This window comes from Astatotilapia calliptera, chromosome 18 (genome assembly GCF_900246225.1).
Source record: "Astatotilapia calliptera chromosome 18, fAstCal1.2, whole genome shotgun sequence".
Taxonomy (NCBI): Eukaryota; Metazoa; Chordata; class Actinopteri; order Cichliformes; family Cichlidae; genus Astatotilapia; species Astatotilapia calliptera.
The window spans coordinates 14,843,754-14,857,169 of NC_039319.1; the positions used below are offsets into that span (position 1 = coordinate 14,843,754).

The window sequence follows — 13,416 nt, forward strand, 5'->3', positions numbered from 1 at the left end:
CCAAGACTCTTGCACAGTACTATGTTGTTTCACATTCTCTGCAAGTTGTCCAGTTACTGAGTTTTTAAAGGAAAGCTTATTCCCTAAACACTAAGAAATATTAGGGGTGGGACTAATCAAGCACAAACCCAATTAGGTGTTGATGTGTTGGGTCACAATTAGATTATGATTTTGTTCTTCCTGAATTTGCATTTTCACAGTCAATGCTAAACCTTTTATTGTTTCCACAGTTATTTAGACCTGTGCAACCTCCAAGGGTATTTTAATGAAAACAAATAAACAAATAGTGTTTGTTTAAAAAGAAAGAAAAAATAGGCGTCGTTTAGCCAAAGTGCAGACAAAGCACGTTTATAAAAAACACGAGTGAGGTTTTAACTAAAAAAAAAAAAATCAAGTATCATGTGTTGTTGCTTTTCTTATTGGAGTTATTTATTTTTAAATCTCTATAAATCCCTGAGCATCAGTACACTGATATTAAAGCACCATTACACAGTTGTAACAAAGTGTCATCTGACACCATGTCCCAAGTTCCCACTTGCTTGTTTTTACACACTTTGGAAACATACAAGAAACTGCCTTACAAAGACACTCCCACCACTACCAGACCCTCGTTTACACAGAGATATAAAAAAAAAAAAAAAAAACATATATTTGTACATGATAAATATAATAACGCCAAGTGCCATTCGTTCCCAGAGAGAAGGCTGTTCTTGTTCTTGTGGTGATGCACTATTAAAATATTAATAAACTCCAAGTAGCTGGCTGCGCTAAACTTCTCAGTGTGTGGATCCAAGTTTTATAATTAGAGGGGAGTGAGTGGAAATCAGTCAGGCTATTCTTGACTAGCTTGTAGGTCCAGTGTAATGATAAAACTATCACTAAAGACCCCAACAGCGTCTTTAAAGATCCTTTTTTTGATTTAGTATTCACTGGATTAAACCATCAATAATGCTATACATATACATTTGTTATGAGAACATGACTTTTAGCTGTAAGCTAACTAAAATGATGCGTTACAGGCATAAAAAATAAAAATAAAAAAGCAATAAGCTATGAATATTGGACTTCAAAATCCATTCTGCTTTGAAAGAAATAAGGATTTTTACAAGACAATTCTCTCCTCATCAGAAGCAGCTCAGAGCTTTCATATCGCCGAGGAGATGCTGTGGAGGAATAAATTATTTCTTTAATTAAAGGCTGTGCCTTAAGTAAATACAGAAAACAAACTATTAAATTATGTTCAGCCCCCTTCCAGTGTTAATTGATTAATGGGCCTTAGGAGGTAATATTCATGCTAACCTAACAGAATATCTAAGCTGGAGGACATGTAATAGTGGTTTTCTGGAGAGCATACTGCTTACAGCATCATAAAACTGTAATGAGATATGCCATTAAATAACACAGCAAAATGAAGTCTTAAATTGCCTAGAGGGACTCTTAAATTGAATACTCTGGGGACTGGACCAGAGTCAAAATACACGCACTTTACAGCACAGCAAGAGCATAAATCTAAATAGACTGGGCTAAACAAATTCAACCTCATCAGACATCGCATTACTTTCTAATGACATATTTAAGGCTAGAATAACCTGCAGCAAAGAAAAAGTGTTTATAATCACAGAAAAGATGAACAGGAATCAGCAGCGTGAACCTAAGGGGAGGAAAACAGGCGTTTCAGTGACGCACACAAGGTTATTACCAGTCCTGTGTGGAGGACCTGACAACTAAATTGAAGGGTAAAGTTGGATTTTTGTATAGAAACAAATCCTGTTTCTCATTTTCTACTCGTGAAGACAACTGTACAATTATGTCTGCTCTTGATTATGGCCGTATTGTGCACATCCACGCCTCTTCCTCCCCCTGTGGTTACCACAACAGGCCCGCACAACATGCAGAAAACCTGCGATGTGAGATAACACCAACATGACTTCTGATAAAAAACATTTGGAAAAATGCTGAAGGGATACATGTAGATGTGCACTGCTCAAAAAAACATTAAGGAAACACCCAGTCATCACATTGTAGAGAATGGAGTTTTAAACATGGCAGACATATAATACTCTTTCCTTAACCCTGCTCACTTATTTTTCTTTAGCTTTGCTTTTTGTTTCCTTGTTACATCAGGTAGCATCAGAGAACACCTGCAGCACAGGTAGTCCAGCTCTTCCAGGATACCTCATCCAAAAGTGCTGTAACAATACCCCCATTACATGGGGGGAACTGGACTGGGCTCTGGAAGGGCATGAACCCAGCAACAGAATCTGTATTGGCTTGGTTGTGTGAGGAGGAACAGAAGAAGCACTGCCAGAGTGCTACAAAATGATCTCCAGCAGGTTATTCACATGCACGTTTCTGACCAAGTGACGCAAACACATAACGTCGGGACATATGAAGGTGTTCCAGCATCCTTGGGACACCTTAGTGCTCACAGGCCCATGCTGTGCAACTCAACTGGCATTCACCAGAGAACATCAGAACTGACAGGTCCACCACAGGCACCCAGTTCTCGCTACAGATGAGATCAGGTTTACACCGAGCACATGTGACCGACATTAAAGAGTCTGGAGACACCCAGGCAAATGTTACACTGGCCTGCAACATCATCCAGTATGACCGGTTTGGCAGTGGGTCAGCGACGGGCAGATTCCACAGATCTCCATATGTAAGCTAACGGTACCCTGACTGCTGTTACACACCAGGATAAAATCCTCAGACCTGCTGTCACACCTTATGCTGGTGCAGTGAGCCTTGGTTTCATCTTGATTCAAGTCAGTTCTTATGGAAAATGCAGCTCAATCTTTACAATCAATTGTCACCTTGTTTTCTAATTTTGCTTTTTAAATTTCCTTTGGCTGTCCACAGAAACTTAAAAGTATAGAAGGAGCAGTAATGGACTGATCTCTTTGTGTTACGCTCCTAACATGTTGAGTCAAGCAGTGAACTTCCTGTTTTGTTTCAGGCTACTGTGCTTTGTTTTTCAACCAAACCATATCCTGGGATGTAAGATTGTTTTTTTTCCTGCCTAGGATTTTTTGTGAAAAAGATCTTTGAGATTTCTCTGGCAGGTTTGCTAGGCCTGTATTACCTCCAAGGATTTATAATCCTTTTAGTTGTACAACTTTAAAATAAGGCAGAGACAGTTTTGCCTGCATTTCTCAACGCTACCCATTAATAATCATGCATATTTATCTGAACAAACAAAGCTCACTTGTGAAACAGGATTTAGTGGAGACAAATTTCCTGTCTTTTTATTACCATTGTTACCAAGTGACTGGGACCCAGATGAGCTCTCAGATGAGCAATTTTATTTATAATTTTATTTATAAAATTGCTCATCTGTCCTTCTCCGTAAAGCTAGGAATAGTTAGTAGGCACTGAAAGCACATCGCTTTGCCATTCTAGAAAATTGGTACATTGCTTGCTTTTGGCTTGGGGAGGGAAGGGGAAAAAAGGCACAGTTAGAAACTCCAATTTTTCTGGCAGCTTCCCTTACCTTTCCTCTCCTCCCATTCCCTCCATCCTGGTCTTCCCACTGCCAGTCGACTCCTCTCACAACCCGACCACCAGCAAAGATTCCTCTGGCTGTGATTTTCTTTGACTTGCGACGTGACTCCAAAAGTACTCTGTCAAGACAAAATACGTTTTATAAATGTAGACCATTATTGTTTATTTGGACAAGCAAACTGTGTTTAGGTGGATCAACTCACATGCATTTTAATTATGTGTAAATACTGCAGAGGCGTGCCTGTTGTACAATAATTACTAAATTATATGCCACTATTCCTCCAGCCACAGCTCGTCCTTAACTGTGTGCCTTCTGTCCAACTTCACTTTCAGTACATGGGACGCTGTTACCATCCTCTTTTGTCACTCAGCACCTCGTGTTTGATTGAAGTAAAAGATAATAAACAAAAGACTTCTGTCACAGTTAGGCTGGATACAGACTTTTGCTGGCAATTTTGTAGAGCCTGTAATGTAACCTATGGAAGTGTTTGACGTTGTCGCCAGTATTTACCGTGTGATCATATCCTGGTGTTTTACACGCAGTGCCAGCGATCCAATAGAAATAAATAAAATGCTGGGACTTTTTTCCCTTCTGGGTCCCAGCTCTTATTTCCCCACTTTTTTGTAAAATCCTTCACATTCATTCCGATAGTTTTGGCAATCTCCCTCCAGGAATCTGCTGACGTTTATGAGTCCTTATATTGATGCTATGATTATTATTCTTTATTTTGAGACAATAATTGTTATTCTCTCACTGATAAATTTTTAAACTTTGGCAAAAAAGTAGCTGGAAATGTAGAGGACGAATCGATAGAATCAATAGCTGTAGGCCACATCGACCTGATGTGTAGTTAACTTCTAGGGAGGTGTGTAGGGTATACCGTAGGGTACGCCATATGTTACATCGCAAATTCCCAGCTAAAGCAGTTAGAAAGGGACTGGAATTGATTTTATTTTCTAGTCTTACTGACCACTCAAGGAACTTTACACTACAGCCAAAAACACAAATGCATTCAAACAGAGCTTTACTGAACTTCATGTATTTAACACAATTTAGAATTACCAGTCAAACTAACATGCATGTTTTTTGCAGTGTGGGAGGAAGCTGTAGTCCCCAGAGGAAACCCACACAGGCACAGGGAGAGCATACAACCTCCACACAGTGATGCGCCAAACAACCCAGAACCTTTTAGCTGTGAGGCAGCAGGGCTAACCACAGCAGCACTGTGACAGCTGCCCTTCCTACTACCATCTTCTCAGGTATTTTTTAAAATCACAAACACACAATGTCACAGTGAATAGCGATTAGCTCTCTAGAACACAAAAAGTTTTTATGCACTCAAAATCAGACACTAAATTTTTGGCACAGCAAATGAAAAGTAAGAAGTACTCAAACACACCATTACAATGCTCTGAGGCATGCTCAAAACACCAGCATAGCTATAAGGAAAACAAATTAATAGATATTGGCAAATAAAACCTCAGACAGAGCTCTAACAATCAAAGACCATATGAGTCTTGGTAGGCACAGCAGCTGGACAGTGTAGGTCTAACCAATGCAAACAGCTTGTGGCCTCTAACCACTCCCTCCTCAGCAGTTACTGAGAGAATCTAATGTGGTGTAACAAAACACTCCTCCATGCAGTAGGAGCAGTGTGAGTCAGGGAGTCCTCAAGCACCCATTGTACATTATGCAATGTCTGTCTCAGGGGAAATGCAGTTGAAAAGTCTGCCAGCTGTTGGACCATGTGTTCATTTACTAAACTACGGTGTTTAGCTAATATAGGCCTGAAATGGATGCATCAGAGTACTGACGGTATAAGTGGAATCACAGTCAAGTGCTGGTTGTGCAATTTAGGAAGTAAATACTCCATCCATCCATTTTCATCCGCTTTGTCCGGGGCCGGGTCGCGGGGGCAGCAGCCTAAGCAAAGAGGCCCAGACCTCCCTCTCCCCAGCCACCTCCTCCAGCTTATCCGGGGGAATACCAAGGCGTTCCCAGGCCAGCCGAGAGATATAATCTCTCCAGCGTGTCCTGGGTCTGCCCCGGGGCCTCCTCCCGGTGGGACATGCCTGGAACACCTCACCCAGGAGGCGCCCAGGAGGCATCCTTGTCAGATGCCCGAACCACCTCAGCTGGCTCCTTTCGATGTGGAGCAGCAGCTGCTCTACTCTGAGCCCCTCCCGGATGGCCGAACTTCTCACCCTGTCTCTAAGGGAGAGGCCAGCCACCCTTCGGAGGAAGCTCATTTCTGCCGCTTGTATCCGCGATCTCGTTCTTTCGGTCACTACCCACAGCTCGTGGCCATAGGTGAGGGTAGGGACGTAGATCGACCGGTAAATTGAGAGCTTCGCTTTTACACTCAGCTCCCTCTTCACCACGACGGACCGGTGCAGCGTCCGCATTACTGCAGCTGCAGCCCCAATCCGTCTGTCGATCTCCGGCTCCCTTCTCCCATCACTCGCGAACAAGACCCCGAGATACTTGAACTCCTCCACTTGGGGCAGGAACTCATCCCTGACCCGGAGTGGGCACTCCACCCTTTTCCGGCTGAGAACCATGGCCTCAGATTTGGAGGTGCTGATCCTCATTCCCGCTGCTTCACACTCGGCTGCGAACCGCTCCAGTGCGAGCTGGAGGCCCTCACCCGATGAAGCCAACAGAACCACATCATCTGCAAAAATCAGAGATGAGATTCTGAGGCCACCAAAGCGAAAGCCCTCCGCCACTTGGCTGCGCCTAGAAATCCTGTCCATAAAAATTATGAACAGAACCGGAGACAAAGGGCAGCCCTGGCGGAGCCCATCACCCACCGGGAACGAGTCCGACTTATTGCCGGCAATGCGAACCAAGCTCTTGCAACGGTTGTATAGGGATCGAATGGCCCGTAGCAATGGGCCAGACACCCCATATTCCCGCAACACCTCCCACAGGACACCCCGAGGGACACGGTCGAATGCCTTCTCCAAGTCCACAAAACACATGTAGACTGGTTGGGCAAACTCCCATGCACCCTCAAGTATCCTGGAGAGGATAAAGAGCTGGTCCAGTGTTCCGCGACCAGGACGAAAACCGCATTGTTCCTCCTGTATCCGAGGTTCGACTAACGGACGAACTCTCCTTTCCAGCACCCTGGCATAGACTTTCCCAGGGAGGCCGAGGAGTGTGATCCCCCTGTAGTTGGAACACACCCTCCGGTCCCCTTTCTTGAAGATGGGGACCACCACCCCGGTCTGCCAGTCCACAGGTACTGCCCCTGATCTCCACGCAACATTGCAGAGGCGTGTCAACCAGGACAGCCCTACAACGTCCAGAGCCTTCAGGAACTCGGGGCGGACCTCATCAACACCAGGGGCTCTGCCACCAAGGAGTTGTTTAACTGCCTCAGTGACCTCGCCCCCGGAAATTGGCGGGTCATTCCCCTCATCCCCAGACTCTGCTTCCTCCTCGGAAGACGTGTCAGTGGGATTAAGGAGGTCCTCGAAGTATTCCTTCCACCGCCTGACAATTTTCTCAGTCGACGTCAGCAGCGTAGTAAATACTCTTCCAACAAAATAAGCATCCTTACTCTTCATCTACAGCACAGAGAGGAGCCCCCTGATAACTTTAAGCTCAGCCCATGAGCAACTGTGATCCGGCAGCTCGGGGTGAGACCAGAAGAGAATTTCTCTTCCATTTCAACTCTTCTGTTCTTGTTGTCATAGCAGAGAAAACCTCTCTAACACTAAAAAAAAAAATACAAAACTATAAATCAATGGAAAATCCTGCAGGATATTACTCAGACTGTTCAGGTACACTTTTTTGCTCTCAAACATATGTTGGCACTTAGTCTATAAAACTTTAAGATTCTCTGATAGAGGGCAAGGCAGAGTAAAATTCTTTTCTTCAATCTGACCTGATCTTACCTGTGTGTGAATTATTTAGTAACAAAGTTTCTACTTTCAACTAGAGCAGGGCGATATGGCCAAAAATATTTATCACGATATACATTTGAAAATTTGCGATAACGATATAACTGACGATATAATTGATGCGAGACAAAATACAACTCCACAACATTACTAGCGCAAAAAGACAACCTTCCATTAATTTTCACTTAAACAAGAAGCTGGTTTTTATGTACATTAAAGCTTTATAAAAATGTAACAGTGCAAATGCAAATTCCTTGCTGAAAGTTTAACCAAAAGGCATTTCCAGTAGAAATGGGCTGACATATCCTGAGCATAACCATATATAATATCCACTGAAGTTAAAAAGAGGTGCTTTGCAACATTAAACTGTAGTGTGCAGTACGTATTTTTTGGACCATAAGGCACATTGAGCTAAACAAAGCAGTTAGATAAATCAAACTTTATTAAACTCATTCTTCTTGCTTTGAATTTTTTCAGAAATCTCTCAGTCAGAACATGCTATATCATGCTTAGGTAACTAGCGAAACTAGCGAGCTAACTTCCGCTAGCTTCCTGCTAACTTCTAACTCCGTTAAATGTAATAAATTTTGTTTTCATGGATGCCTGGAAGTTAAACTGAATTGTTACACCTGGTAAAGCAGCAATGCTGATCGTTTTATTAAAGATGAAAGAATTTAGACAGTTTTTAACTCTAAGTGATGCTGCAGTGTTTGTTTGACCTGAAGTGTACTGAGTTTAGGACCCAGATTACTCCCAGATTTAAGAGCATCTTAGTCCGACAAATACGACAATAACGACGGCCGCTTGCATGTTCTGCAAAAAAATGTGCTTTGTTGTGTATCTGACGGACAAACACCAAACCAGTTCCACATCACTGAAGTTGCACCATTTTTACAAACCAATTCTGGTTCATCTGTTTCACTCAACAATCGGCCATGTGCGTATGAAAACAAAGGCACTGCGCATGCGCGTTTTACTCATATTCTATCGCGATATTTCATTTTCCTATCGTTGCCTAACATTATACCGGTATTACCGTGAACGGTATAATATGGCCCAGCCCTACTTTCAACTTCTGAAAAATTTATCAAAGCAGGAATTCAGATAAAGGATATAAAAACAAAATTCGTTTTCCCACATAAACCATGTCACCTGTAAACAGGCGATTTGGCACATTAATTTGATTTTGGTGAATAAGACAGAAAAGACTGATCGCATCAGATGTCATATGCTCCTGCTGTCAGCTGTTTAATGCACGCAGTTCCTTGTGAAGGATTCATGACAAATAAAAGATGTTTTTGTAACATTAGCTAAGGTTGCTGACAGTGTCAGTACTTCTTGAAGAGTCTTTACTGTAATCCTACCACTTCCTTTACAGTAAAACCAAAATTGTGAGTTACATGATCTTACCCATCTCTCTAGAATTTTTTAAAAGGTATTTTCAGACAATAAAATTAGCTTTCAACAGACAATAAAGCCCAAAAACAAAAACAATGGGGCACACAGTGACACAATTCAATCTGACTGTCAACATCAACTTCAGGTAAATACTGATAACAATATAAAGTAGGGCTGTGTGATATGACCAAAATCTCATATCCCGATATAAGACATCTATCGTCCAGATAACGATATAAATCACAAAAATGTAACATTTTCTGTAAATTCTGTGAATCTCGGGCAGCTCGACTTGCGTGAAGTGTTTCCAGCTGGGCGTCATGCCAGTCGAGTGTTTTAACGATGTATGAAACTATATATTTTTAGACATAAGTTGTAACGACCGCAGTTTTCTTTGTATTTATTACACAGTGTGCTGCAGGAAAAAGCCTGACGGCTCTTTTTTGCTTTTCATCCGTAAACACTCTGCATACTCTTTCACGTGATTCAGTTTATTTTGAAAAGTCTCAACAGGATCTTGAGCTTTATTGTGAAAGGTTTATATGGAAAATAAAAAAGCGGACATGCGGTGGTTTTAACGTTGTTGTTGCTAACGACAACGCATAAAAACAGGCGCTTGTCCGTCTGTAGTGTGGTTATATTAAATATAAGAGAAAGAGAGTACTTTAAGAAATTAATATAGCCACTACAGTGACCATCAAAATGATGAAAAAAAATTGCCGTAAACAGTTTATTTTGTGACACCACGAAACAAACGATAGCGTAAAATGAAACGATAGATGTTTTTATATCGTCATCCGATATATATCGTTATATCTAACAGCCCTAATATAAAGTGTTGTAGAGTCACTCTCTGAAAACTAAATAATGTGAAAACACTGGATTTTACATGCCTAATGTTATTTTTTCACATCCTGAAGCATTTATAATAAGTGTATATTTCTATTTTATTAATTTAATGTAAGGTGTCAAATACCTAACAAACTGCTATTCCTCATGTGCACAATGTGTCTATAAAAATCAATCTGAAAAAGTTCTGAAATCTTAATTCAAAACATACTTTATAATAATTCAGTACTATCACATTTCAATGGAATAAAGACAAACTCTGCAGCAATACTTTGTCTAAACTTCAAAAAAGTAAAACGCCTAACATTTCCCACTTAACACCATCACAAACTGTTGTTGGCAGGTGTGTTGTTTTGTTTGCCAACTTATAAAATATTTTTCATTACTCTATAATGCGCTGACACCATCTCAAGCAGTTTTTTTTCATAGAGACCCAAGGGGATCTGACCTTGCACTAAAGGGAAATCACTTGATTCTATTACTAGTGCTTAATTAAACCTTAAATACATTTTGAAATCAAATGGACAAAAACTCTATAGTTTTGCCTAAAGGTATATTTTAAATCGTGAAAACAATACCATAAATTTGTAAAAACTAGTCGACTAATCACTTGAACTGACAACTACTAGTACACAAGAAAAAGAAGCTGCATGCATCCTCCAGGAGACAAAAAAAGATTATATGTTCTCTAAATGGGAAACACTGCACTAATATGATTTTTGAAAAGGTCTGACTGATCTTAAGGTGAGGCTGAGTTGTTGCCAGGCAACTGAGGGCTGGGAGCATAGAGATAGACACAGTCTGCCTAAAATGCAGGGTGCACAAAAGACCCACAAATATCATACACACACAGCTACACAGAGTGTGTAAAGGGGGAGACCAGCCAATCACAATTAAATACAGGGATTACCTGTCTACTCTATGTCTACTTTATAATTGTTGGGTCTACGATGAGGAACAATAAGAGCAAATATTGTTAGATTACACTAGAAAACAGCTGTAGTAAAGGGCCGATCGCTGCATACAGATGAGAGAGCAGGGAATAAAATGTCACACACTTTTGCCTCATGTGATTTTTCGCCTCTGTTCACATGGCAATCTAGAATTTTATATAAATATTAACTAACCTCTCGCTGCCTGGGGTGGTGATCCTGTAGAACCGGTGTCTCAGGTGATGCTTGTCTCCATGGTAACAGGTTGTGCAGAGGTCGTAATTGGTGCACTCTGCACATTTCCAGCGAATACCAATGATGGGCTGTTGACGGCAGGTGTCACACATGGTTCCATCATGCTTGATGCCTGAGGGAGCAGAATTAGTCGTAATTTAAACATAATAATGTGCACAGTACACATCGGTAATGTTACTGCAACAACTTAGCAGCACCTTGCTACCAACAATGTGCATGCTATCAGTTCAAAAAGAGACATATTCTTCATACTATTAAAAGAGCAAGATAACAGATTTATTAATATACTGGCAGTTGGATTTGTTTTTCCTTTACAGCTCCTTAAAATCTTTTCCCCTTCAGCATGTCCTTACAGGTTGATCAACAGTGTAAATTACTGCAGGAAACTGCTCCTTATCCAGTGACTAACCAGGGGGCGGATATGGGATGTCTGTCAATGGGACGTGTACTGAACGAAGTAATTGGATTGACATGTATTGCTATTGGTCCTTAAAATCACATCATGCTTCTAATCATTTACATAATTAGTACAAAAGTTTATCCAAGCAGTGTGAAGTTCAGAGTCATGATATGTTTACGACAGTGACTTATTTTCATACCTTCTATACAAAGCTTTCACTGCCTGTGTACAGACAGGATATAAATATAAATGGGGCAGTTCGTCTCAAATGGTGACCTTATTATATATTCTTAAAATATTTGTAAGTAAGTTGCTTCTGAGAAACACTGTAAAAAGCTCCCAAGTTAAGCCAAAAAAAATGAATACATTTTAAAAAGTCCCGTAGCTTGCAAACGGAGCACCCCTCTGTTACACTGTAAGCCACTTCCATGAGACTAAAACTCAGCCTGAAAGTGCGAGCAGAAGCAGGCAGCGGAAGTGAAGTTACCTGTTGGAGCACTGTCTAATATCCTCACGTCATAAGCTCCAGAACAACGGTAGTTGGCAGCCGTCCCGTTATCCCAGACAACCACCACCTCCTCTGGACTTTCAAAACTCCTAACGGTGCCGACATGACCCTCTCCTCCATCCTGCTTCCCCCACTTCCAGTCAGGTCCGCGAACCACTCTTGCTCCAACTCCTTCCATCATGGCTCGGTTATTCCTGCCGGTGGTCATTTAAGAAAAGATGTCGCAAAGGTACAACAATCCTTAAAAGTTACCAAGCTAGCACTCTTTGCTAGCCAACTATGTGTGCACTGGTAGAGAGTTTCCAAACGCAAGCGAGAGCAAGTCCTAACAGGAAGGCGACTGGAACAATCCACAAAGCTAGCCTGTTAGCTGTGTGTAGCTGTAGTTAGCTGCCCAAGAAGGATTCTGGATCCTCTCCCAAAAACTATTACAACAAGCTAGCATCAACCTCGAGCCAGTGGCGTCCAAGTGTTGCCTCTGGCAGTGAGGAAGTTAATACCCCAAAGTAGCCAACACCTAGAGCAGATAGATCTCAGTACTCAGCAAACTGCCAGTCCCTCTCCTCCAGTCCACACACTTGAATCCCACCTCTTCAACTTAGCAGGCTAGTGAGCGGAGTTGCTAGCTATCGCAGCTAGCAGGATAAAGCTCTCCTGGCTCCCTGTGGCTGGAGTGAATGTGCTCCTTTTCGATGTTGCTTGTCCTTATTATTATAGTCTGCGATGCAGAAAAAACCCTCCGACATGTATCCTTTATCACCTAGAGACGGTGCCATAGACTACTCTCAGAATAATCGCGTCGCCATTATAGTCAATCACCGCTCAGACAAGCAACAACTAGCTCCGGAGCTGGACGATAAAGCACGAAGACGCGAGGCTTGGAAAACAAGCGAGTCCAGCCATTGCGCATGCGCACCTGTAATACGCTCGAGCATATGGACCATCGCCAACTCATAATACATGTATTACCGATTATTACACGGTTTTTGTTTGTTTGGTTTTTTTTACGTTTTTTTATGCTCTTAACGTGTTTTTCTTTAACTATTAATTTTTTCTTAATTTTCTATTTTATTTTTATTGTGATTATTCCTCGTTTTTATTTATTTTGTTTTCGTGTTGGTTTCATTTTGTACATTATTATTTTTACTAAAATAATTTTAATACATGGCAATCATTTTGATACATATTATAATATCAGGGTTTTAAATCTTTTGGTGATGAACATTTATATAGTGCCATTTAATTGCTTCACTAATTTTCCAATCAGAATGACAATTTAAACTCTCCCACATTCTAATTTAAGTGATTTCACTAGTAAAGAACAACAACAATACTTATAATCATAATGACGATCATGATCATCGTTATTATTATTAGTAGTAGTAGTAGTAGTATCTTTCAGCTTCTTCCTTTATTGGATTTCTGCCTTCATTTCACATCTCTTTAATCCTCATCTGTTACACAAACTCTCTGGATGTCCTCCTTCGCTGTTTCTCCCCTGCACATGTCCACACTATCTCAGCCTCTTTGTTTCTCTAACTTTGTCTCCACATTGTTCATCCTGAGATGTCCCTCTGAAGTACTCAAATTACCAATCCTGTCCATCCATTAACATCTTGAACGCTCTAACCTCCAGCTCTGCCTCCTGCCTTTTTGTT

General features: G+C 41.3%; 1 protein-coding gene across 7 annotated transcripts in view; it reads right to left on the minus strand.

The window, feature by feature from the left end:
• mib1 (MIB E3 ubiquitin protein ligase 1) overlaps window positions 1-12,644 on the minus strand; it is a 60,145-nt gene extending 47,501 nt beyond the window's left edge. For 6 of the 7 annotated variants that reach the window (XM_026150225.1, XM_026150226.1, XM_026150224.1 and 3 more), the window contains exons 1-3: window positions 11,738-12,644; window positions 10,791-10,962; window positions 3,494-3,623 (exon numbers count right to left, since the gene is read on the minus strand). In XM_026150225.1, the coding sequence (XP_026006010.1) occupies window positions 3,494-3,623; window positions 10,791-10,962; window positions 11,738-11,966 (531 nt within the window). In that variant the 5' untranslated portion in view covers window positions 11,967-12,644. The remainder of the gene's footprint in view (window positions 1-3,493; window positions 3,624-10,790; window positions 10,963-11,737) is intronic. The other variant, XM_026150222.1, reaches the window with a different exon arrangement.
• Between the last annotated feature and the right edge of the window lie 772 nt (window positions 12,645-13,416).